Source organism: Pogona vitticeps, chromosome 3, assembly GCF_051106095.1.
Source record: "Pogona vitticeps strain Pit_001003342236 chromosome 3, PviZW2.1, whole genome shotgun sequence".
Taxonomy (NCBI): domain Eukaryota; kingdom Metazoa; phylum Chordata; class Lepidosauria; order Squamata; family Agamidae; genus Pogona; species Pogona vitticeps.
Genome location: NC_135785.1, coordinates 81,563,440 through 81,590,780, shown reverse-complemented (window position 1 = coordinate 81,590,780; position 27,341 = coordinate 81,563,440). Strand labels below are relative to the sequence as shown.

At 38.1% G+C, this 27,341-nt stretch overlaps 1 protein-coding gene and 1 long non-coding RNA gene across 46 annotated transcripts in view; one reads left to right on the top strand and one right to left on the bottom strand.

The window, feature by feature from the left end:
* Nucleotides 1-27,341, top strand: part of CC2D2B (coiled-coil and C2 domain containing 2B) — a 100,906-nt gene that overhangs the window by 36,699 nt on the left and 36,866 nt on the right. For 32 of the 45 annotated variants that reach the window (XM_078391273.1, XM_078391281.1, XM_078391282.1 and 29 more), the window contains 11 exons: nt 3,646-3,786; nt 5,528-5,591; nt 8,477-8,595; nt 8,776-8,953; nt 11,995-12,145; nt 13,996-14,143; nt 15,727-15,865; nt 19,099-19,302; nt 22,243-22,335; nt 23,947-24,041; nt 24,743-24,913. In XM_078391273.1, coding sequence (XP_078247399.1) covers nt 3,646-3,786; nt 5,528-5,591; nt 8,477-8,595; nt 8,776-8,953; nt 11,995-12,145; nt 13,996-14,143; nt 15,727-15,865; nt 19,099-19,302; nt 22,243-22,335; nt 23,947-24,041; nt 24,743-24,913 — 1,503 coding nt within the window. Of the gene's footprint in view, nt 1-2,929; nt 3,787-5,453; nt 5,592-8,476; nt 8,596-8,775; nt 8,954-11,994; nt 12,146-13,995; nt 14,144-15,726; nt 15,866-19,098; nt 19,303-22,242; nt 22,336-23,946; nt 24,042-24,742; nt 24,914-25,861; nt 25,988-27,341 lie in introns of those variants that run through there. The other 13 variants (XM_078391283.1, XM_078391278.1, XM_078391303.1 and 10 more) reach the window with 11 other exon arrangements.
* On the bottom strand, nt 858-26,587 carry LOC144588405 (uncharacterized). The gene is made up of 3 exons (XR_013543949.1): nt 25,852-26,587; nt 13,744-13,825; nt 858-1,775 (listed from the first exon to the last, which is right to left on the bottom strand). It is a non-coding gene; the product is annotated as an uncharacterized LOC144588405 (long non-coding RNA).

Below are 27,341 nucleotides of genomic sequence, written 5' to 3'. Positions count from 1 at the left end.
GCTTAGGACATTGCTATCTGTCAGAATTCCTCTCACTCAGGTCCTGTCCCACCCACACTTCCTAATCCTTGATGCTGCAGGTGACAGCTCCGAGAGAGCGCTGGAAGGCATCAACCAGAAACAGGGCCTTCTTGGTAGTGGCCACCCCACTCTGGGACTCCCTCCCTGTGGACGTGTGATTGGCCCCCACACTCCTGAGCTTCCAAAAGCAAGTGAAAACCTGGCTTTTTATCCAGGCCTTTACAAACCTTGCCCCTTTTGAGTGAGTTTATGCTGACCCATGGTTTGCCAAAGGGTTTTTTTATTTTATATGTTCATTTTTAAAATTGCTGTATATTTGTGTTATTTCCTGGAAGCCACCCAGAGTAATGGCTTGTCCACTAAATGTTTGAGGTGTGCATTTAAACTAATAAATAACTAACAAATAAACACTAGAAAATAATGTATAAATACTGATATTGGGCAACCAAGATGGAACCCTGACTATAGGTTAATTCATCTTTCAAATCTAGATGAATTATCTTTGTAATATACAAATGTAATTCATCAAGTACATCTATTATAGATAAAAGATTATCTACAACAATCTACAGAATAAGAGTTGTGAACTATCGAGTAGCAATGAGAGCTTATCATCAGTTTCTATGGAGAGAAAAATCATTCCCTTTTCGCTACTCTGCTAGAAGACAAAAAACCTTTGGCCTTAACATTCCAACAAGAGGCTTTTTCACTGGCAACACATCAGATACATTGATGCATTCAGGAAGGCATGCAACTGATTGTGTTGCAAATAATTTGTCAGATGCAGTAGCATTGAGACACTGTGTGTGGCTTCAGGCAGCTGGAGTGTCTGATATCATGGGCAAACTGTGTAAGAAAAGAAATATAGCAAAAAGAATGGGTTTTTATTCTCAATAACAGCACAAATAGTACTGCTTATCCTGGAGACATTCATACTCATAATTATCAGGTAGATATACTTTAGAAAGACAAAGACCGTCAACATGTATTATAGTATTAGAGACAATCAAAAATACAGGTTCAACAGTACTACAGTACTAGAAAGAAGCAGCATGAGAAATTAAAACAGTACCTTTGATTTCATTCCTACCAAGATCCACAGCCCTTTGAATTACTACCACTAGAACAATAATCCAACTCAAGTACCATATTTCAGCACCTCGCACACTGTCACCACCAATGAATGGGTCTTGACCATAGTTGAGCACAGTTATGCAACAGAGATTATATTCCTTCCTCCAAAAGGTTATTTCGGACCTACAACACAATCTCAGGTTTTAGAAGAGGAAATAACAGTTCTTCAGAACGATGCCACACAGATTATTCCATTTTGAAGAATAAATTTTCTTCCCAGTATTTTACCATCCCCAAGAAGGATGGAAGTGAGACCCATTTTGGACTTAAGGGATTTAACCTCATACATGGAAACAAAAAAAGTCAGGATGGTGACAGTAGAAGCTATATTTTTAAAGAAAGGAGACTGGTTTGTGTATGTTTCCATATTTCTGTCCAGCCAGAACATCAATGTTCCCTACACTTTGCTTTAGACAGCAATATATTTGAGCTCAAAATACTCTCTTTTGGTCTATCAATAACACCCACAGTCTTCACCAAACTCCTGGCCCAGTAGGAACATACCCCAGAATTCATGATGTGACTGTTTTTCCATGCATAGACAATTGGTTGATTGTGCCATAGTCAGAGGACAAAGCAGAGAAACACATAGCCCTCACACTATGCTGTTGAATCTTGGTCTACAAGTAAACATTAAAAAGTCACATTTAGAACCAAAGAAAAATGATTCTATATATCAAAGCAATTCTAAATTTAAGGTGTTCAAGAACATACTTACCTTAAGACAGGATAGACAAAATTATGGAATTCACAAAAAGATTTCAGACCAATGTGTCAGCGATGGTGTATGTGGCCCAGAAATTGTTAGGCCTTATGGCTTCAACAACAGCTGCAAATCATCATGCCAGATTGAGAATGAGATATCTTCAAGACTATTGACATATGAGATGGTGTTTGTAGTGGCAGTAATATCAGCAAGAAAGGCAAGCAAGTTATGTACTCTTCAATGTGATTCACACTTTTTGTAGTTCCACAAAGTGACATTTTTCACTGGTGTATCTTTCCTGCCAAAAGTGGTTTTAGATTTTCATGTAAATCAGTCTTTGATATGATCTACATTCTTCTCTTTGCTATCTTCAGACCTAGAGAGAACTTTGGATATATGTGTGGAGCTTTAGCTTTTTATACTTCAAGGACAAAACAGTTCCAAAAGATCAATAGACTTTGAGTTACTTAGGACTGAAGAAGTGTCAATTAATTTCATCTCAGTGTATATCTAAATGGATAGTAAACACTGTCGTCAGTTGACAAAGAGACCTTTACCAACATCTTTGAAAGGCCATTCAGCTAGAGCAGTTGCTGCATCTACAGTGTTCCTAAAAATAATTCAGATGAAAAATATTTGCAGAGTTGTAGTACAAATGTTTCATTTGTGAAACATTTTAGACTGGATGTCAAGGTGAAACATGATCCTTCATTTGGCAGAGCAGTTGATGTGAAATCCCACTATCTTGTAAGTGAGCTTGTCAGTCAGCTCAAAGGTGTGAATCATAGAGACTGCAAAGAAGGATAGGTTGCTTACTTGTAACTGTAGTTCTTTAAGTGGTGCTCTGTGAATTCGCACAGCCCACTGATCCTTCCCTCAGTCTGTCACACAGATGTACTGTATTATCAGTGATTTTTTTACTTTTTATTTTTGTTTTTTGCATGTTTAACATAACAATATAAACGTAAATTACACTAAAAAGAAAAAAGTTTAAAATGAGCAAAACAGAACCAAGAGAACAAAACAAACAGACAAACAAAAGGTCAATACGATATTAAATGTTATGGTATTATATACGTTCACAATAAACTATCTTATACATTTATAATGAATCAATGAAGGGCTTCCATATATCTACATAGATATCCTCACAGAGTTGCTTTCTGTATGATATTAGTTCAAAAGAGGCTAATTGTCTCAAATCTTCCAACCATTGTGTGAAAGGTATATAATCAGTGATGGGCTGGGGAACCGAAGATTGGCTGTTGGGTGGGGAAGCATGTGTTGGGAGAGGTTGAATTAATGGTTTTTAGGCTGTTGAAAGTTCCAAAGATATCCAGGCAGGTGCAGAAGGAACCCATAAATGTGAATTCACAGATGAACATTTAAAGAACTACAGTTGCAGGTAAGTAACCTGTCCGGATTGTGATTCAGATAGCCCAGACCAAAGTTGTTTAGGATTGTATATGTCAAAACTAGAATTTGGAATTGTGCCCAGGAATGGACTATAAGCCAGTGACACAGTTGTGACAAGAATTTCTGTAACTACTTCCAGTTAGAATTCTAGCTGCAGGAACTTTGACCAACTGAAGTTTCCAAACACTTTCCAAAGATATATGTAAATGGCTTTTTTTAAAAAAAATTCACTGAAGTCCCAGGAAAACTTTCCTCATGATTTTAGAAGAAATAGGCTTAAAAGCTGAACGTTGTACAACATGTGGTTTTAACTTTTTTCTTGATAACCTGACTTTTTTGTTGTTGTTACTATTTTACATTGTAAAAAGGAATACAAAAAGATTATATGACAATGAATGCGAGAGAGATAATTCTTTAGTACAGAGTATGCTAAAGATATGGAAACAGATAAAGTATGTACGTAAACAGCAAGGATTTATCAGTACGTCTGTAAAACTTCAATTTCGAAGGTAAGTGTGTATAAGGCATTCATAGTACTTGACAATAATCTTTTATTTAGTTTTTTTTTTGTCTACAGGGATTGTTAGTCAGAGCACATACATGAATGTACCAAAATTTAATAGATTAAATGTTAAGACAGTGTTATAAAAGTATATTAGTCATGAAACAGATTAACAACTGAAAAGCATAGAATAATAAAGTTAGTTGGACTGTCAAAGACTATGAGAACATTCTTTGCAAAATCAGACAAAGAGTGACTGTTCACAGCAACAACTGAAGAGGTGTGCATAGCTGGAAAGAGCACAAGCAGATATCGAAATAGTTGTTTTATTTGTTTACCATGATAGAAATTGAAGATATATTGCTTTTGAGTATGTAGTCATGGTTGAGTCCATAAAGAGTTGTTTTGCTATAAAAGCTTCGGAACCCTCCTGGCCACAGCGCAAGAGGTGAGAGGGGTGAGGCCGAATCAGTTTTGTTCATGTAATGCTAAATTACGGTCATAGATGAGTATTCTGACTCTGTAAAGTAAGAGCACTGGAGTGGGTGGGTAGGGACGGAGATATTTTGTCTCTGGATATCTGATCTAGGACAATGAGTTTTACTGCTGGAATTGTTTGGACTATGTGTCTCCACCTATGCTTGGTTTATTTTATTTGTACTGTATATTCAAATATTGCATATGAGCTTCCAGTGACTTTATTCCAAAGGAAATCAAGCTAGCTGAAGTCCAGTAGTCTTGGAATATTCCAATACTTGAAGAATTTCACTGCTTCAATTCTTCAATGTTTAAAGAATTTCACTAAGTTGGAGATGCCAGGAGCCATGGCTGCCCCTTTCATCTTTAGAGAACAAAGATGTCTCCTTGGAGGGACAAGAAATGTGAGAATGAAGAAAGTGGCATTACTAACCCCAAGAATAGGAGTCTAAGATTAAAGGAGGAACTAGGAGAAGGCCATGTGGTCCTTAAGATTTAGAACAGAGGCGGTGGAGCAATCACAGAGTAATTGGCAAACCTTTAGGTCTGAAGAGTTAGGGTGTAAAATTCCAGCTATGCTGCAAACAATGGTGCTTGAGACTGAACCACCAGCCCACAGATGATGTTTGTAACCTGAGTTTGAAGTCACTCTCCAAAATGACTTAACACAAACATCTACCATCACATTTTATCTACAGTTTATCTGTATTGTCCATGAAATGGTGGTGGTTAGACTGATGAAGTGGAATCTTCTCCATGGAAGCTTCCAATTTGTTTAATTTTTTTAGTGGTCTCAAAAAAGGTATCACCCACTCTTCCATTTATGTAAGGTTAAAGGAAGGTAAGCATAGATCAGAGCATGTAAAGAAAGCCTTAGGAGTTCTTTTCTCTACTCTTCCTCAAGCAAAGAAAAGAATTTTCTTGAGTGTGAGCTGAGTTGTACAAGTATTCAGTCAGTTCTAACAACTGAGGCTCATAGAGCTTCTGCATGATGTTCCATTTGTATTTGCCTTCAAACTTTGGTATGTATTTATAAATGTAAAATTAGCTCTGGAAGCTTTATTTGATTGCAGGGAAAATTATAGAATAGGAGGGCTGTAGAGGATTGGGCAGCTCCTTTAACGTCCTCTGTGACAGTCTTCTGTTATAACTTCTTTGCTTGCAAAAAAGAAAAAAAGAAAGGGTGGTTGTATAGCTTTGAATTATGTAGCTTGAGCCAAAGGGTTGAAATTTGTGAAAGTTTCATTATTTTCTTTCTATCTTTCAATAAGATTGACCTGTAACTCTGAACTGGATGACTGTGGAGACAAAATATCAGAAGATGATGAAAAAGTGGTAAGACATAAATGAGAAGAAAGTGATGCCAATTATCAAGTAGGGAATACAGTGGTGCCCTGCATAGCGACGTTAATCCGTTCCAGGATTAACGGCGCTATCTGGAAACATTGCTGAACGGAACAAAAAACCCATAAGAACGCATTAAACCCTGTTTTTGCCTATCGCGCAAAAACTCACCGTTCAGCGAAGATCCTCCACAGGGGCGGCCATTTTCGCCGCCTCAGTAAGCGAGGAATCCCTCCAGAAAACAGCAGGTGGCCATGTCCCCGCTCCAGCCCCTCCCCCTCCCCGCCTTACAGCTGACAGGCGGGAGCTGTTGCTGCTCTTAGAACCTTTCCTAGCAGCTAAATAGACAGGCCCGCCACCCCCCCGCACCCCCCTCGTGCCACCCCCATGGGAAAGCGCTGCTTTCAGAGGTGCATTTTCACTGCTGAAATAGCCCCAGGAGGCTTCCAAAAGCGGCGCAAGGGGGTGTGTGGCGGGCCTGTCCCTGCCACCCACCCACCCCCACCCTGGCAAAGCTCCGCTTTCGGAAGCCTCCTGGGGCTATTTCAGGAGTGAAAATGCACCTCTGAAAGTGGCACTTTGCCGTGGGGGTGGCGCGAGGGGGGGTGGCGGGCCTGTCCCTGCCACCCCCACCCCACCCCCACCCCGGCAAAGCGCCGCTTTCAGAGGCTTCGGCAGTGCATTTACACTGCCTATTTAGTTGCTAGGGAAGGTTCTAAGAGCAGCAGTAGCAGCTTCCGCCCGTCAGCTGTAAGGCGGGGAGCGGGAGGGGCTGGAGCGGGAAAGATGGCTCCAGTTCTTTTCTGGGATGATCGCTTCCCCCCTCATCGCAAGCTCTGCAAAAATGGAGCATTTGTGATGATGGGGGGGGGAAGCCATCATTGCAATGCGATTTTTCCCTATAGGAAAAATCGCAATGCAATGGCAAAAGTGATCCCAAAATCTTCATCACTATGTGGATTCTTCGTTAAACAGGGCGCCCGTTAAGCGAGGCACCACTGTACTTGAAAGTAAGGAATAAAAAGCAAAGAAAAAAGTATAAGTAATGGAGAGAATATCCTGGTTTAATATTATTTAGCTTGAGCAGTGGGCTAAATACCTGTTTCCGGGAAAATAAAATCTAACCTAAAAATAAGCCCTAGTATGATTTTTTAGGATGCTCATAATATAAGCCCTACCCCAAAAATAATCCCTAGTTAAGTGAAACCCTGCCCTCTACCATTGTGCAGCAACCAGAAGATGACACAACTGTATTTGAATAAATATAGATGGTTGTACATGAAAAAAATAAAACACCCCATGAAAATAAACCCTCATGCATTTTTGGAGCAGAAAATAATATAATACCCTGTCTTATTTTCAGGGAAACATGGTATTGGCTATAAATAAAAATAACGTAATAAAGGGATAAGAAGTAAAATTTATAAAATATTAATAGACGTAGAGGGCCAATAATATTTTCTTAAAACATTATGGGCAGCATGACTTAGGAGAAGAAATAAGTGCTGAGGTTTGGAATAATATATGGGATACAAGGATATTGAAATCCATGTCCATAAGGATAAAGGAAAATTTGTATTAGTTAGCTTGGAGCTTATATTTAAGTCCAGTGAAATTAGATCAAATTAATATTAATTATTCTACTTTGCATTGGGGAGAATGTCAGAAAACAAGCATTTTCATACGTGTTGGGGATGTGAGAATATATTGAAGTTTTGGCAGTTGGTTTCCAAGGGAATAAATGAAATAGCTACCGTAAATGTAGAGATATGTTGTTTTAGTGCTTTTATCAATATTTGACAAGGATCAATGGAACTGGAGAAGAAAATAACTAATTTCTAATTTATTAACAGTAGTAAGACCGATGATAGCGAGGAATTTAAAAAGAAAGTACGGTTTTCAGTTGAATGAATGGTATGAAGATCTTTGGAATATAGCTATAAATGATAAGCTAACAGATAATATTAAAGTAAAGAAAGGTTTGATAAATAAGAATATTTTTATAGAAATTTGGGGAGACTTTGTATTAATAAAGGGAAGGGTTGTGCACCTTTTTAAGAATCAGTGCAATTTTGGAAGGAGAACGGGGCTCCAAAAAGGGAGGAAAAACTGGATATATCTCCAAATGATCTCAGTGGTGGTGAGCACATTTTGTATAATAGTTTTCTGTTTTTTTATAAATTTTTTGTAAATTTTTAGGTATGTATTTTTTTTGTTTTTATATTTATTAAAATAAAAATTTTAAATAATTTATGGACTATTTTTAATTAAAAGAAGAAGAAACAGAAGGTGATTATACTAAAAAAGAATATCAAAATAGTAAATATTTGTACCATGGGAGAATGAGAGACCAATGCTTCTTACTTTTTCCTGTACAATTAATGACCAAAATCCTGTGGTTTGATTATACCTGTAGAAAGTAAATTGTGTAATTTGCAGTGACTTCTTGATGGCAATTAATGAATCTCCACTTGGATTTTCATGTATGTTAACTTTAACATGAAAGCTCACATTAAAATATAAAAGTCTTTAAAGTGCCTCATGTTTTTGTCTTGTTTTGTTTCTTTGGAATTTTACCGATATGCTTGCACAGACTAACATGGCTACCTCTTCTAAAACTGCAAGTTACATTGTTTGTTTTCCACAAACATAACTAAGCAATAGTATTTTGGCCAGTGCCTGATACTTAACATAGAAATTCGGATGACCTGAATATTTAAAAATTAAGTGTAAACTGAAATGGGAGTGCGCCTGATCTTTTAAAGTGTCATTCTAAGCTTATACATAGAGTCTAAATTTAAGTAATATGAATGCAGATGCTTTGATTGATTTGAAAGTATATAAGATACAGTTAAAATATTAATATTGATTTCTAGGGATTCATGAGTTCAACCCCTGCTTTTCAAACAACAGATTTTGGACAGAGAAATGAATTTCTATTCATACCACATCTTACCTTTATAACAGAAATAACAGCAGCAAGCATGTGCCCCATGTGAGTTGCAGAGTGTTTTTAGTTTTGTGAAACTTCTGCTTTCATAGTAGTTTTTCGTGTATATTGGTAGTGAATGGGGCAGGTATCCTAGCCTGAACTTTCGGAGTGAATTGCCCCCATTTTATATGTTGAAACATTAATTTTTTTCCATCTGTTTGATCTGTATTCCTATACTGCTAGGGATGAACAAAGGAGAAGAGAAAAAGTCAAGTTGGAGAAATACTTCATTAAAATATATTACAACAATAAATTAGTTTCCTCTACTTCAGAAGCTCCTCTCCACCAAGATTTTAAAGTAATATTTCAGCAAGTTTTTAGAATTCAAGTATTAAACTGGCCTCAATCTCTTGAATTAGAGGTATTAATTGTTCTTTTTACAAAACAATCATGTTGATGAAAGTCAGCTTATAATAGTACTTTTGTTATCTCTCTGAAAAATTCTTTTTCATATTTGTGGTTGCTTCATATATTTTGAAATTAGTTACTAGGCCACAAGTACATTATATGAACTTAAATGTATCCCTTAATGCAGTGGTCCCCAACCTTTTTAGCCCCATGGACCAGCTGGGGAAGGCAGAGAACCCCCTGCGTTCGTGCGCATGCGTGAAGGTTGGCGCAGTGCTTGTGTGGGCGCACTCGCATGCTGTGTGGGGGAAGTGTGCGGGGTGGGGGGAGTCTTTCCATCAGACTAAGGCTACAGACTGGCACCAGGGCACAGACCGGTGGTTGAGGACCTCTGCCTTAATGTATATAGGATAATATGGCTACTGTGGAGGCCGTATGAGTAATAGAAATGAAAGGATTTTACATTTTGAAAGTATATCATAACACCTTGACTGGAATCCTGTTGGTAGTCCCAGCTAGATGAGACCCAATTTCTTCTTGTGGGAACTGTCACTTAGTCTCAAAAAAACAGCCCTCAACTTTGATTTTAACTGTCTGTAAAGCCTCATTTCCCCTTCCATGGATTGCTGCCTTGTTGTGGCGAAGGGGCTTTTTTGAAGCTCAACATCAAAAAACAAAGATCATGGCCATTGGTCCCATCACCTCCTGGCAAATAGAAGGGGAATATATGGAGGCAGTGACAGATTTTACTTTCTTCCATGATCACTGCAGATAGTGACAGCAGCCACAAAATTAATAGACGCCTGCTTCTTGGATGACAAACCTAGATAGTATCTTAAAAAGCAGAGACATCACCTTGCTGACAAAGGTCTGCATAGTCAAAGCTATGGTTTTTCCATTAGTGATGTATGGAAGTGAGAGCTGGACCATAAAGAAGGCTGACCTCCAAAGAATTGATGCTTTTGAACTGTGGTGCTGGAGGAGACTGTTGAGAGTCCCCTGGACTGCAAAGAGAACAAACCTATCAATTTTGAAGGAAGTCAACCCTGAGTGCTCAGTGGAAGGACAGATCCTGAAGCTGAGGCTCCAGTACTTAGGCCATCTCATGAGAAGAGAAGACTCCCTGGAAAAGACCCTGAAATTGGGAAAGTGTGAAGATAAGAGAAGGGGACGACAGAGGACGAGATGGTTGGACAATATCACCGAAGCTACCAACATGAATTTGACCCAACTCCGGGAGGCAGTGGTAGACATGAGGGCCTGGCGTGCTCTGGTCCATGGGCTCATGAAGAATCGGACATGACTAAACGACTAAACAACAACAACGCCTCATTTAAAAATACTGTGATGGAGAAAGCTATTAAAGAAGAGCAGGCTTGTCATCAAAACAAATTTAAAGACTCTATTCTAATTAGATTCAGTACTGAGCCACCAACGCTGGTATTGGAATATGACTTATAGGAAATACAACAGACTGTTCTGGAGTGACCAAAAGCTTTGACACCAGCAACTTTGGCATTGAAGAAAAGGAGGAAGGCCACAAGGATGGAATCTTCAAAAGGCTAAAAAGATAAACAGAAGAGATAACAAAGGATCTGTCTTCAGTGGTAGTTTGTCTCTCACTATTTCAGCACACTTTAGATTCAGGAAAGACCACATACATTGCATGTTTGAAGGTTTTGTTTAAAGGAGAATTTAACTGCTCTGGGCACTCAACAGATAAGTCACCACAAATGCTTCTCCAGCCCAACAACTTACCAGTTTACCTGAGCTGGAGAATGTTCTTGCTGTTATAGCTGCCAGAGTAGATTTTGTTCTAGATGGGTGGGGTATAAATTAAATAAATATAAATAAAAAATACTGGCCACAAATCCCTCCTTAGATCCCACAATACGTAATAATTACTGACTAGTCTCTAATACTTTATTCTTTGGCAAGGTGGTAGAATGGATTGTGGCTTTTTAGCTTCAGGGTTTCTGGATAAAACAGATTATATAGATCCATTTCAATCTGGAATCAGACCTGATTATGAGATGGAAACTGCTTTGGTCACCCCTTATCCAGTTCCACCTAGGTCTAGAACTGGATAAGGGGAGTGTGTCCCTGTTGGTTCTGCTAGTCCTCTCAGCAGCTTTCAGTGCCATGATATCCTTCTGGTACATATCGCTGGGATGGATCTTGAAGGCACTGTTTTACAGTGCTCCTGATCCCAGCCTATGACTTTCATCAACCATTAAAAATGGATGTTAGAGCTAAATTGGATGCTTCATTCGGTCTTCAATGCTTGTGTGACATCCACCTAGTGCTAAGTTAGCTTTGGAGTCACCCATGTCTGTAAGTCATAGAGACCACAAAGAGGAAGGACAGGTTACTTACCTGTAACTTTGGTTGTTTGAGTAGTCATCTGTGAATTCACACAATCTGCACAATTTCCCCTCTGTCTATATGCTACTTCCATATATAGTGTGGCATTGGATAGAGGAACCTGAGCACCAACTGTTGGGCGAAGCAGTTTATTAACTAAGAGGAGGGGTTAACGCTCTAGAGTGATCCCAAGAGCATTTTTAGATGCAGAAATACCCGTGTGTGTGAATTCACAGATGGCCATTCAGAGAAACAAAGTTATAGGTAATTAACCTGCCTGTCTCCTTTAACTGGATAGGATTTAGACCCATATGATTTAGGCAGTGTATGGATATTCCGAAGATATTTACAAAACCAGGTCAGTAATCCCTTCAAAGCTGCTTTGGATTGTATTACTGAGTCCTTGTCTGTACAAATCAGTTTTTCTCCAAGTATGTATTTTTATAATCTTGCTTTTTTTGCATACAGTATTACAGTTTATTTACCTGTTTCTTGTTTTGCCATGATTAATTAGTTTGAGACATCTTTACAAATTTTATGAACAAGAAATTTCGTATTATAACACAATAGGTACTGTTCTGTTACACTACTTTGAATGAATTAAAATAAATATTTGATTTAATGTTAAAAAAAGACTTAAACAAATCTTCATCTTGCCTTTTTAACAGTATGTAATTTATTTAATTTTAGGTGTTTGAATCGAGTAAAAGAACAACTTTGCTAGCCAGAGTGTACTTACCTATTCCTAATAATGTTATATTGAAAGGCAAAGATGTTTTAGATGAAGTAGATTTTAGCTGTGAACAACAAGTTAAGCCTTCAGATGGGGCAGTGGGAAGCAGTAAGTAAATCATGTAATTTGTAACATGTGGTTACAAATGTTGGAATTTGTAAACTGTATGATATCTTCAAGATTATTCAGACCAGTGTGTTTGCAAACATAACCATGCTGATAAATTACGAACATGGGACTGTGTATGGGAAGCCATTTGTTCTACTGTACTTTTCAGTAACTGTTGGTATTATGAACTGTGCTAAACATCTCGACCATCTGATAACCTTTTTAACTGTGGTTTCAGTCATTCCTATAATGCTGGAAGACTGTTCCCATTCCCATGGTCTTTAGATTGTCATCTTCTGCAGGATATCATTCTGTCTTTCATGTAGATTTATTTCCCTCTGGGGATTATGGCAGGTAGTGTTATCAATCAGCTACTGATATCCAGGTCTCTCTCCTTGTTTGATGTTGGAAAGTGTGTGGAAGTCCTGAACAAATCAGTAATGGAGTAGTGCATTTTACGACAGACAAGAGAAGTTGTGTTGTTGATTATTTGATATGGAGTGAAAAGGCATTGAGCTTGTTTTAAAAAATAATAATACACATATAACAAATAGAATGTCAGAAAAGAAAAAAGAAAAATAACTACAAAAATGTAAACTCAACTCCAAATCAAAATGTATAATGCATAATCTGGATAAGATGATGATTATTAAACACTTTGGAGATCCTCCGTGCCCAACACAGTTCCTGAATAGCTATGTTGTGCCAGTGATCTGGAGTGCTTTTGCTAGGTTTATAAAAGCATGACAATTGTTATCTTTTTTTGCCACAATTACACATCCAGATTACCCTACTGCAAAGTGCTCTTTGTCTGGATGCTTTTGAAAAGTGTCCAGAAATTTGAGTTTGTTATAAAGAGGAGAAGGGGACAACATGGAATGAGATGGTTGGACACTGTCACCAAAGCTAACAACATGAATTTGACCCAACTCCGGGAGGCAGTGGAGGACAGGGGGGCCTGGCGTGCTCTGGTCCATGGGGTCACGAAGAGTCAGACATGACTTAACAACCAAACAACAAATATTGTTATATGTGCAACAGTTGGAGGGCACTTGCTTAAAAAAAATAAAATTAATGTAACTCTAATATTATACCAGCTTCATGAGCTTAGTTTGTTTCTAGACTCAGTGCAAACTGCTGGCTTGAATTTTAAAGTCCCAGTTTGAAACCAGAATGGCTAAAGGACCACCTCTTTCTCTGTGAGCCTCCTTGCATGCTTGCACTGGAGGAGGAGCTGTTCCATGTCCTTCTTAAATAGAAATCTTGCATTCTAGGCTGTAGTCTTGACAATTTTAAATTTTCATAGAATATCCTGATTTTGCCCCCCCCCCATTTGTACCTAAGAATTTGTGGTGTCACTTGGGTGATGTTTCCAGTGGGGCATTCTTAGTCCATTTGTGGGGGTGGCATGTTGAAGTTCTTAAAGAAAAAAATGGCTGTGGCATTTTTAATTTCATTTTGAATTGTATTTTCCTTTCCCTGTTATTGCTGCAAACCAATAACAGTAGTTCCCCTATCACTGGAGTCCTGATCACTGTTACAGCATTCCATCCCATCCCACCCCACCCTCCGGTTTATGATTTTGAATGAAATAATACCTTGCTTTCATGTTGTTCCTCCGAGATAATAGGCAAAAGTGGCAATAGTGTGAGCAGGGCATCATATCCCTCCTCCATGTGCCTGGAATAAAACGACAACATTATTAGTTTTTATTACAATGGAACTATTGTTTTGGTTTGTTTATTCACTATGGCATAAATGATATAATTATGAATAAATACATTGTCATTTTAAATGTAATTATATATTAATGTTATCAAAAGGCTTACTTGAGTTATGTTTTATTACAGATATACCTTTTTTTCTTGACCACTATGAAACAGAAGAACTATGTATTCTAACATCAGGAAAAATAATGTATTCCTTATCTTGGACAGTTGATGACAGAGGAGTTCTGTTAGCCCCCACATGTCAACCTGCACATGTCTCCTATACTAGGTAGCAAGGTTTTTATAATAGTCTGCAATGCTATGTATGCTTATCTCTTGTTGTTATGTGCCGTCAAGTCAAAACCAATGTATAGTAACTCTAATAGGGATTTCAAGGTAAGTGAGATATTTAAGGAGTGGTTTTACTAGTTCCACTCCTTTGGTGAGTTTCCATGTCTGGGTAGGGATTTAATCTCTGGTCTCCAGAATCCTAGTCCTTCACTCCATCCACCACACCATACTGGGCAACATGCACTGTACCTGCCATGTTGAAATCTCCTGTGCCAGATGAAGCAAAATGGACTGGCTGTATAATTTTTTGAACTACACATGGCAATTATTTCCATTCATATCTTGTTACAAGCAGGATACTTCTCTTTTCAGTCATTCTTGAAACAGGTTTCTGGAAGGTATCAGAATCCTATCTTCATCTTTGACTAAACTTGTACTGGCATTGTTGATTTCTGCTATACTTTTTAAGCTACTTAGGAAACTGTTTGAACTGAAGGCTGTAACAGATAATAGGCTCCTATTGTGGAAGGCAGCCTTTCTAATTGTAATTTCTGCCTCTAGAAGGGCTGGTGAATCATGTGCTCCTAGTGTAGACTCACTGCGCCTTGTGTTCAATAAGGAAAATATAGTGCTACACCTTGTTATTACAATTCATTACAGTTGGTTTCACTTCCACTTAACCAGGATACTTTGTCCACTCTCATCAACACTCCTAGAAACTTCTCTGCATGTGTTGGTTGTCAATATGGCATTTTAATTTTATGTTAATTATACTACACCATTTATAAATCACGTAGCACACTCTTTGTGTGCTATGCAAGACCAAAACAGGGCTTACCAATCTCTACATAATGCTGTGCTAAAATGTGTTATCATTTCCATTTCTCTATTGTGTAAATTGAATCACTTAACCTGCTCCACTGACCTCAAGAATCATCTACAAGAGTGGTGGCCCTGTTGACAGCTATTTTTGTGGGCATTCCTTTGCCAGACATCTGCTGTGCTGCAACATGGTCACATTCTTCCACTTGTGTAACTCACTGCATATTGAATGCAAGTGCTATGTCTGACGTCTCATTTGGGAGAGTTCTTTCTTCCATTTTTGTTTGATGTTTCCTTCTCCCAGTAAGTGAGCTTGCTAGTCACTAATATAGTTGAGTCACAAAGACCATGAAGAAATGCATGTTGCTTACCTGTAACTCCAGTTCTTCAAGTGGTCATCTGTGCACTCACCACCATCCACCCACCTCTGCTCTGTCACTATCTTGGCTCTGGTTTCTTAGGGACAGCAGAAATGGAAATGAAGGGATTTTGCAGAGGTGCAGTGACACATGAGAGTGGCAGTATGCAGGGTTGGGGTCTCTGCTGAAGGCAACTCGGGTTTAGAATGTTCTAAGTATGTCTCTGCATCGGGACAAGATCCATATATGTGTGTGTTCATAGAAGGCCATTCAAAGAACCATAGTTATAGCTAGACAACTCGTTTATCTCTAAAGCTGAAATAATTACAAGTAGGTACAAAGAGTTTAGTGTTGTTATCCCCGAATACCAATTGTGCATATTTTGTTTCGTGTTTTTCAGTGTGCCAAGAAGTATCTGTTCAGGAAAAGAAACTGGAATTTGGTGGCATTCTGATATACAGAAACTTATTGCCTGGGCAGAAGAAGTCAATATTGATCCAAATGACCCTGAGTACTCAGATTTGTTTGAATTAATTGTGGTAATGAAGAAGTTTCAGCACCTAATTTAAGTTAAAAAATTTTAAAAAATCTTATGTAATAAAAATTAATGAATTGAATTTATTAAGCCAGATGAAGAAGCTAAGCTGTGAATTTCATATCAAAGTAATAATTGATGATGACAAAAAAGTCTGTCTTTTTTTAAGAGGGTTTGAAAAGATTCATCCCACACTACTTTTTTTTTTCATTTTTAGTACTGTACTTTCTGTTTTTCTTCTCCTTTTTCATGTCTTTTTCCACAATGGCTGCAGGAGAATATTTACTTAACAAAACTAGGTGAATCAATCAAATGGGTATAAAGGGATTTTCCCCTCTTAATACTGGAAATTATGTTCAGTGAATGAATCTGAAAGATAGATTCAGAACTGAGAAAATGAGGCATTTCTGCATGCAATGTGATGAAATTTTGAAATTTATTTCTTCAATAACTGTTAATTGATGTTCAATACTAATTTAGCTATTGTACATCTTTCTGGAGAATAGTTGTGCAGATTAAAGATGGATCACTATTAGCTGTGATAGTTTCATGGGAACTCCAGATAAAGAGACAGTACAGTATATCTCTGAATGCTAAAGACAAACTATAAGAGAAAGTTTTTGTGCCTTGTGAATATGCGGTGGCATTTAATTGACTGCTACTGGGAAAAGATTGAATAAATGATATCATGTATAGACTTCAGTGTGTACATCAATGCAGTTTCTTCATTCTTGTTGATTCCGTATGCTACAGTAAAAGGACAAAAATATCAGCTAAAAGGATCTGCAGAAAACTTCACCTTAGGGCTTAGATAGATGGAATATTTGGAACAAGCTGGTATGGGCCAATAGAGTCACTTGAGATAAGATACAATTTGGCCCATCTCCTTTAAGAAAATAAAATTAAAAAATAAATCCCCTCCTATCTCCCTCCTTTCTCTGGGAGGAATGTTTCAATTCTACCTCCTTAAAAGGAGCAAGGTAGAATTGACTTTTTTGTTTCCTCCCTCAGTTCCTCCATGGAGCAGAAGAAGGAAGTTTTACCTTCTCAGTTTTCTAATATCATTGAGCAGCTTAGCTCTCTGTTTAAGCCAGTAATGATAATGAGAAAATGAAACAAACTGGGAAATTAAAGCAGGAAGTTCTAATTTGATTTGCACACAGTGGAAATTAACTAAAATGGATTGCTTTTACCCTCACCTAAAAAGCTCCTGACAGAGATCCATAAGGTTTGAGTAGGAATGTTCTGGCAATAGGTTTATTCATTCTAGCAATTACATTGTCTGATCGCCAGCAAAAGGAGCGAACCAGCCTGTACTCATAGTGGACCAAACAATGGGTCAAATGTTGTTAGAAGTCACCTTCCAAGTTCACCCCCTACGACAGATGTTTTTGTAATGGATGTCATGGTCCTACGCAAAACTGACCTCCGACTGGGACACAAGGTCTACAGACAACACACCCACACAGACCGGTACCTACACAAAAACTCCAACCACCACCCACAGCAAAAAAGAGGCATAATCAAAACACTGGTAGACCGTGCAAATCGGAACTGTGAAGCTCAGTTTCTCAGCACTGAACTCAACCATCTGAATTGGGCCCTACAGGCAAATGGCTACTCCAAAAATGAAATTGCAAGAGCCATCAAACCAAGAAAACAACACCAAACTGAAGAAGAAAAACAACCACCCAGAAATAAAGTATTTCTGCCATACATCAAAGGGGTCACGGACTACATGGGGAAACTTTGGAAAAAACACAGCCTACAAACAGTATTCAAGCCCACCACAAAAATACAACAAATGTTATGGTCAGCAAAGGACAGAAGCGACCCCTTCACCACTGCAGGAGTATACCGGATATCTTGCAGTTGTGGCCAGGTATATACTGGAACCACAAAATGAAGCATCCACACCAGAATCAAAGAACATGAGAGACACTGCAGACTAAAACAACCAGAAAAATCTGCAGTAGCTGAACATGCCCTAAAGCAAACTGGACATGAAATTCTATTTCAAAATACTGAAATACTGGACAACACCAGCAATCATTACGTCAGACTGCACAGGGAAGCCATTGAAATCCACAAGCACCAGCAAAACTTCAACAAAAAAGAGGAAAGTGTGAAGCTCAACAAAACTTGCCTCCCAGCTCTCAAAAATGCAGCGTGCAAAAGGTCAACGAACTCTACCCAGCCACAAGGACAGGGGATCACTACACGCAAAAGACCAGCTAATGACACCCATCAGCCACAGGAACGGATAATCTCTTCTCCTTAGCACAAGAATACACCCACAACAATACACACTAATCACCCATCTACAGAAAAAGACAAAAATCTATCTCTCAGCCATAAATACTGCACTCCCAAAGCCAACTACACCAGAGCACAGAGTGCTGTCCTCTGAAGATGCTGGCCACAGAGACTGGCGAAACATTAGGAAGAACAACCTTCAGAACACAGCCAAAGAGCCCGAAAAACCCAAAACAACCATTTTTGTAATGGGTTTTCCATTCAAATCCCACATTGTTAACACACACTTGAATACAGTTCTAAGGTAGAAATTAGAAATATTTTAGTTCCTCTCTATTTCAAATATTGCTATACAGAAGAACCCGCATATCTGCAAGGGATTGGTTCCAAGCCCCCCCCCCCCCCCGGATGCCAAAAACTGCAGTGAACCCTACACATAGCAGGGTCTCTGGCTCTCTCTAGTAGCCAGTTCTGATAATTACATGATGGAGATTTGTATGTACTTCTGTTTTTTTTCTCTTAATATTTTTAATATCAGGTTGTGGGTAAGTGAAACTGTGGATATGGGGGTCCTACTGTAGTTTCCCCTGTTGGCCATTCAGTGTCAGATGTATTATAGTGGTAATACATATGGAGTGGAGTCTGTCAGATGTGAAGCTCTGACATAAAATCCTTGTGTATGTATCAGTATGGTACTAATGAAGCTGAATGTAAAATATCTGATGGTGTTAAGTCTTGATAATATTGAAAAGTTTCTGGAAACACTACATATTCATCTGGCACAGAAAGCCAAGTCTACAAAATCTATGCATCTGAGTTTTCTGGAGTGCCAAAGAATTTAAAATTCAGGCCTACTCCAGTAGCTAGGCTTTCTCAATTTAAATGCTCAAGTACAAAGATGTACCATTAGATACAGTATTTAGGGTTTTTAAAAGTTTAATTACCTAAATAATTAAGTTTATATTTTTTGTTCTCTAATAGTATGCTAAAGCCGAAGAACAAAGAGATTCAAAATACTTTCGCCTTGAACAGCTGCAAGAACAATTTAACTTTGTTACTCCAGAAGAGATTAAAAATTGTAAACGTTTCCAGCTGCTGCAGCTGAGAAGCTTAGGACAGTTAAATTCCTGCTGTTTTCAGCAAATTCCTCTCTATGACAGAGAGATACCAGACACAGTTTTTCAGGTATTTAAATTTATAAACATATTGTTTTCTTTCAGTTTTGCTAGGCAATTCAGCGTCACTCCCCATCCAATTCTGCATTTCTGCTGTGAATGTGCCAAATGTCATTCTAATTTTCTTACAATATTGTTAGTGAGATTACAGCTATGTGATATCTCTCTCATAATTTTAATTAATGAAAATTAATTAATTAAATTATGATCATGAAATGCACAGGGATGCATAAATGACTAACATAAGAGTTTTGCTGAATCAAACAAAATACCTTCCTAGTTCAGCATTTTGCTCCCACAGTAGTCAACAAGATGGCCGTGGGAGATTGAGCACAGAAACAAGAATTGAAAGGAATTCTGTGCTCCAGTTTTTATTCCCCGGTAAGAGGTACTGAAAGCCACGTTATTTCTGATTCTACAGATACTGGAGATAATATATGGCTATTTTGACTGTTATGCTTTTGAATACCATTTGCTAGGATCTGCAAGCACGAGGATGGCATGATACTCATGAGAGATGTGCCACTGTTTTTGGACTCCCAGAATTCTCCAAGATTTCCCCAGAATTCTGGGACTTCTAGCCCTCAAATACATAAATGCAGACTCCTTAATTTCAGTCACCTGGACATGACTGAATTCTCTTTGAATACCTTCATTTGCTGCTGCAGTGTTTTCTGGAAGCTTCTTCCCTTTTCTGGGAATGATGGTTTTTTCAGAAGGTGCCTTCAACAAAGTATAAAGAGCAATGAGACTGCCCCCTGCATGAAGTATTGGAGCAGCCTTCTTCCACCATTGCAGCAGGAAATGAAAGCTTTGAAGAAGACCTCAGCCTTGTCCCGGTGATCAACACGAAGGTGTTTGCATGTACAGTATATGCTTGTGGACTGGAACTCCCAGAACTCTTTCTGATTAATTCCTGGAAAATTTTAGGTTTTGGAGTCCAAAAACTAGACAAGCCCCACAACAAAAAAGCAAATGGCACACCCCTAATACACATGTTCTTTCTTTGGGCTTTTTATCAGAGAAAGACACTGGTAATACTGCAGAACCTCTGCTTTCATACCATTTACCTCTAATGCATTTTATGCATTTTGCTAGTGTATGCTCCTTTAAGAAAATTCTGCAAAACAAGGAACAAGGTTTCTTTCTTTCTTTCTTTCTTTCTTTCTTTCTTTCTTTCTTTCTTTCTATCTAACTATCTAACTATCTAACTATCTAACTATCTAACTAACTAGATTTTTACAGTGGTTTTAGGGGAATGTTGCACAAGAAAAGGAGTATTTTGCGAATGCTTATTTTACACTGTTAAAAGCTAGTATTGTTGCTAAGTGTATGAGTCAACAGGAAAAAGAGCTTTGGATTTACTGTGAAGTCTTCAAAACTGTAGCTGAAAGTGGACTTTGTGGTTAAACTAATCATTTTTTTCTTCCTCTGTATCTAACATTCAAGCTGAATTTTAAAACTTGCTAGCTGTTTCAGTTGGTAGTAATTAAAATATTGTTTGAACATGGACTGAGATGTTTCTTACATGGACCACCATGGCTTTTTCTTTTTCTATGTCTTGAAGAAGTTCAATACTGTATGTTAATTGGCTCTTCTCTATTCAGTTCTCCCTTATAAGCACTAACAAACAAGAATTCTGTGATTAGCCATCGGCTAGATTTTAATTGGTGCTAGATCCTTGAATAAACTACAGACAAAGCAATAACAATAAGAGTTGTATAGGAAAAGCAATACACATATCAGTTATATAAGAAAATGAAAATATCATATTATTCCAGGCTTTTAGCACCCAAATAACTGTAGCAGTTTCAGAACTATGCTTCTTTGTCACAGTCTCTATGCATTCATGCTGATGTATATGTCCCTGTCCAGAGCTACCTCATTTGGAATAGATGAGAATGAGAGCTTTTGAATGTTGTCCTTTTTCTACCATCTCTTCTGTAATGTGTGTTTCAGCACCTCTTCCTCAGTTTTGATTCATCTACCAAAGTGACTACACCTTTGGTTGACTTCTCTGAGACAGATTTGAAACCTAATGTCCATGATTCTGTTTTTTAAAAATATTTTATTTATTTAGTATCATTTGTAGTCTGCATTTCTCCTGATTAGGGGACTTTTTTTCTTGTATATAATTTATTTTTCAGTATATTTTTTGCAGTTAGTGTTGTTCCTTGGGGGGGGGAGTTAGGGTGAAACTATATAGTTACCTAGGTATTGAATTGGGCTAAACAGAATCACTTGAGAGTGTATTCGGACATTTACAACACTGCAGTTCAGAGTGACTCTATTTTGCCTATTTTTTTTCCTTTTGGCCTCATGGAGAGTGGGGAAATCGGGATTTGTTTTATTTATTGATAAGGGACATCTCACTTCATTGGCTTGCTACCATAGTGGCATTAGGGGAAACACTCATTGGAGCCACTTTGGGTCAGTACTGGTGATTACACATGCCAGAAACTGAACTAAGTCAAAGCAATACTGCTTCTGCTAAAACAAAAAAACAAACAAGCTAATAGCCCCTACCAGTGATCCAGAATGGTGTGGATAGCCACAAAAGAGAGTCAGGCTGGTTCATAGTTACCAGTATGTTGTGTAGTCACTGAAAAATAGCAGTCCAAAATGTGATTGCACCCCTTAGTATTTCTTAAAAGTGGCTTTCTGTGTGTTCATATGACTCACCATCCTCCCCTCTCCAACCCTGTGGCTAAATGACAATGGCCACTGTGCAGCCCAATATTTGAAAACTGAGGAAAGAAGCACTGGTGCATGCCAATTTTAATAGCTCTTCACTTTTGAAGATTCTGCGCAAACAGATCCATCAGTATGAGCGCACAAAAGACCACTTGAAGAACATACATTACACAAATCAACCTGTTTTTCTGTCTGATTGAACAGCCCATAAAGAGTAATATTTCATTCAGGAAAATTACTTCACTCTTTGTTCTAGGAATATGGAAGCCAATTAGAAAAAGACATATTGATGACAGATTTGGATCCTATTTCTGCAGAAAGGAGTAGTTCTGCCAACTATATTAGGATGGTATGATACTTTTCATCATCTCCATATGAGAAAACTAAGGGCTGCAAAATTACCTGTTGTGCTAAAAATAGAGCTATGTATTATTTCAGCGTGGATTGGTTATAAGGACTGTTATCCTACATGGAGTGACGTGTCATGTCTTAGCAATATATGCCTGTATAGGATGTTATTAGTACACTTGTAACAACTGGCTTTAGTATTAGCCAAGATGTAAATCCCAAAATAAGTTTGAAAGAATCATTTTGGAATCAAAATAGGCAGTTACTGGACAAAATCCTAATATATAACCTTATGCCTGTCATAACTCAGATTGTGTGCCAGAAACATTTAATTTACACTAATTAAAAGCTTTCTACACCCATGTTTAAGGTTCTGTGGCTCCTTATGGCTCCTTTTTTCCCTTGGGGAAGCCTTTGGGAGCCTTGGGATGGGGATTTTTTTAAAAAAAAATCATCACCAGATTAACAGAAGCAGTCCCAATCTGAGCAGTGGTGATCCAGTGATGATTTTTTTCTTTTACTTTCAGAGCCCCCCACCCACCCATCCTGAAGCTCCCAAAGGTTTTCACAGAGCAAATGGGAACCATAGGAAGCCTTGGAATCTAAAATGGTACAGCACGCTAGGACTATTTTAATTTGTGTAGATTAAATGGCACCTGATCTGAGTTATGCTCTGTACAAAGTTACACAACAGGATTTTGCCCAAAGAGTGAAAACAAGCAGATAAACAAACAAATCACACGCTCACTTTATTTGGAAATGTAGATTATTAGCGGTACTCTGTCAACAGTATTGTTTTTACAAAGACTGAAACTGAAATGACATATTTTATGCCTAACACCTCCCTCCCAATAGAAAACTAGATATCAAATTGAGTAACAACTACAGTTTATATTTTCAAAAATACGTCAAGATTTTTTTTCACTTTGTTGTCCCAATAGTTCTACATATATTTTGCAACTTGTCTTGTGCCTAATAAGGTTAGTCCAATTATGTCAGGCCCTATTCACCACCTCACATGTGATTGGACAGATGTGGACTTAAATTAAGGAGTCTGGTAAATAAGCATATTTGAAACAAAAGTACTACTTTAAGCATATGATTTTCTTTTCAGTGAAAGCTTTTTACAAACATAGGATCGTAAGTAGCCCAATAGAGAGTAGAGTACTTTAAGTCTTTGCCCCACAATGAGTCCCAATCCAGACCAGACCTTTCACATGAACACAGTTAATATTTACATGAGGGGGGAAATCTTGTAGCAAGAGAGTAAAGGTATTTCTCCCAAGTCAACAGTAGCTATAGGACTCTAGATTGAGGTTATGGCTGGCTGTAGTTCCTTCCACTCCACTGAGTCTTCTGGTCCCTGTTGATATCCTCCCCTCCATGCTAACTCGTTGTGAAGGGAAAGTCTTTCACTCAGAGACAAGCTACATGCCTAATGTAATGTGTGTTTTTTTTTGTCCTTCATCTGCACCCTCCTTGGGCTTCAGAAGAGAAAATGTGTGCAACAGTGTATGTTGCTTTGAATAATGTCTTTGCTATAAAATGTTTGCGGTTTGGTACTTTATATGGTGGTTTTCAATGCATTAAGAAACATTTACATTTTCTGCAGATGAGAAAGCAAGTTACACAACAAATTGTGACTATTAGGCACAAATGTAGTTTATCAGACATTGTGAGTGAGTATGAAGAAATCATATCTATGAGGTACGTAATTATTAAAAGGTTTCCTTTAAACAGGCTGATACAGACATACTTCAGAAAACCTGTGCTTAATACAGTGGTGCCCTGCTTGACGACGATAATCCGTTCCAGGAAAATCACTGTTAAGCGAAATCATTGTCAAGCGGGGGGGAAAACCCATTGGAATGCATTGAAAATGGGTTAATGTGTTCCAATTGGGAAATACCTCATCGTCCAGCGAAGATTGCCCATAGAGAATTGCCGATCAGCTGTTTAAAATCGCTGTCTTCCGAAGCAGGGGTCCGGAAAACAGCCATTTTGCGAAGGGAGGGAAACCAATTTGCGAAGGGAAGCCATTTCGCGGAGCCGGAAAAAACATTGTTTTGTGAACAAATGGTTTGCAAAGCAGGGACCTAATCAACGTAAAGTGGATTTCCCCCATAGGAACCATTGTTTTGTGATCGCAATAGTGATTGCAAAAAAGTCATCATAAAGCAATTTTGACGTCATGTGGGGTAAGCGTCTTGCGGGGCACCACTGTAATTGGTAACATTAAATGTTATGGTTCTTTTTAAGAAACTTGAAAGCAGAAAATCATTGAAGAATGTTTACATTACTCAAAACTCAGTTTTCCTAACTTTGGGAAAAGATAGGATTCTATAAAACACATGAATAACTTCACTCTTTTTATACTAATGCAAATTGCTTCTTTTTTAAAAAAAAAGCCAGCTGAGTGATGCAATTTTCAAGCTAGGTGAACGCAAAAGACATTTGAAACCACAAAGGAAAGAGCGGCGGAAGATTCCAGGACAAACTGTCTCTGATGGAGATGTTAAACTTCTCATCAGAATATTGAGAGCATATAATATACCTGCAAAAAAGGTGCCAGCAACTAAGTATGTGCAGAATTAATTGATTTAAAAAGTTTTATCTGTAGTCACCCCCACACTATGTGTAACATGCAAAAAAAAGTATAGTGATTTTACTGCCTAGTTCTGTGTGCTTCTGAAAAAGCATTTGTGTAAATATTTCCAGCTATTACAGTAGCTTGAAAGTCAGCAGATAAAAGGCAAAATAGGACAGATACTGTACGTTAATTAGACTAGGAGAAAATTAGTTTACAATAAAATGGTGGGAAAGTGAATTATTATTAATAGAACCTCTAGACATTCATGTCATCTCTTCAATGTAGTGTATGCTTTACTGCAGTGTCTAATCATCAGCACATTGTTAGCATTTTGTTCTATTTTTATCTGAAACTCAACTGTGTTGCAAAATACTATTCTAGCGTACAGATCCGTGCATGGACCTTGTAATATTGTACATATTTCGTGAGTTGAATCAAACTGTCCTCCCTAATTAAGCATCTAATGTATTCTGAAACAAAGAAAAATAGTAATTTTCATGAGATAATGTTCCCTTAGGAATGCATGGCTTTTCAAAAAACATATTGTTATTTACGTAAGTTATTTGGATTACTAAACAGCATACTGTAGGTTACAAAAAGACAGAGTTTGCATTGAGAGAATCTAAATAATATTTAACAGCAATCATTGCCATAGGAAGCAGATCATAGAATAAACTTGCACAGTCCCACTGACCTGAATAGAACTGCACCATTTTCTTGATAATCTCTCTGAACAGATGCATTATTCATCATTTTGCCAAAGCAGTCAGACACAAAGCAGTCAGACACAAAGAAAACTATTAGCTACCCCTGCCAGCGTATCTAGAACAAAGATATGAGATGCTTGATACGGATTATATAAAGGGCCACAACTTTATGGATCCATTAAATAATATCTGCAGCCAAATTAATCTTAATTTCACTTACCTGTTACACATGTGGGTGAAATCAAGAAGGTGCTGCTTTCTCCTATCAGTCTTAAATGAATCCTCCAAGACACTGTACCAAGGGGGCTTCTGGTGACATCCTCACTCCAAGGCAATGAACGTTTACCATAAACTAGGTAAGTGACTGCTCTTCTACATTTCTTCAAGTGCAATTAGTTGGGATTTTTAAAAAATCAAATCTGGTTTTTGCCTTGCTGCTTAATGTTCTCCAGAATTCTACCTTGATAGTTTTCAGTCATAGTCCTATCTGTACATACTCAGGACTGACAACTAGTTTTCCTAGTTCCGCAACCTGAATAGAGCCAGAACTGACTCATGCAGTGGTGTAACTTAACTCTTCTGATTCCTTGTTAGTAACTTTCAACACACCTCCTTCAACTCAACTGCCCTGAACATTTTTGCCATTTCATGGCAATGGCCAAAGTTTTATGCCCTTGTTCTTATTTACTGATGAAGATGATCAAGTAGGAAACTCGTAGTAGGTGTCTGGAAGACTTTCCACTATTCCTCAAGTGGACCTTTTTGATTCTCATATCAGCTTCCCAGGAGATGTGAAGCAAGCTGGATGCTGCTGTCAAGTGCTTCCTCAGCTTTCCCACTGGGGTGTTAAGTGAAGAATGCAAATATAATTTACATGCTAATTTTGCTCATTTATCTTGTCTGCATCAGTAAGCTTGGTCCTATCTAGCTTCCTCATAGCCCTTTCTGATAATAGTGAATGTAGGAAGCTGTCTTTTACTATTTTATTCTCCCCTCCCTCTAGCTGAGTTTTGTCAAAGTTGATTAGAAGTAACTTTTCAGGATTTCAGGCATGATAATTTTCTAGCCCTATCTAGAGATGCTGTGGGCTGAAATTTTTGCATGGAAGGCTTGTGCTCTGCCACTGATCTAGAGCCCCTCCCAGATGGGAAGGGCTGGGAACAAACATCACAAATCATGTTGTGGGGAGTGGAGTAACTGTCATACTCTCACAAACTGGTGTCATGAGTATGCAGCAAGTTTTCCCAACTGTAGCTTATTCTTACTCCATATATTTATAGGTGAGAAAGTGGTTGAAATCCAGTAGTAGGTCACAACTAGAGCAGACCCATTGAATCAGTGGAAATTTGATGAGTAAACCCTTCTGTAATTTCCATTGATTTAGTATGCCTACTTTAATTGTGACTTACTACTGGATTTCAGGCAGGGGGGGATTTTGAGCACATGTATACCGTGTTTCCCTGAAAATAAGACAGGGTCTTATATTAATTTTTGTTCTAAAAATGCAGTAGGGCTTATTTTCTGGGGATGTTTTATTTTTTTTCATGTACAACAATCTACTGTATTTGCCGGCGTATAAGACGACTGGGTGTATAAGACGACCCCCCAACATTTCCACTCAAAATATAGAGTGGATGGCTCTGCTGTGGCGGCAGCTGCCCGGGGCTCTGCCTGGGCCCGCCCTGGAAGTTCAGCGGGCAGCAGCAGAGG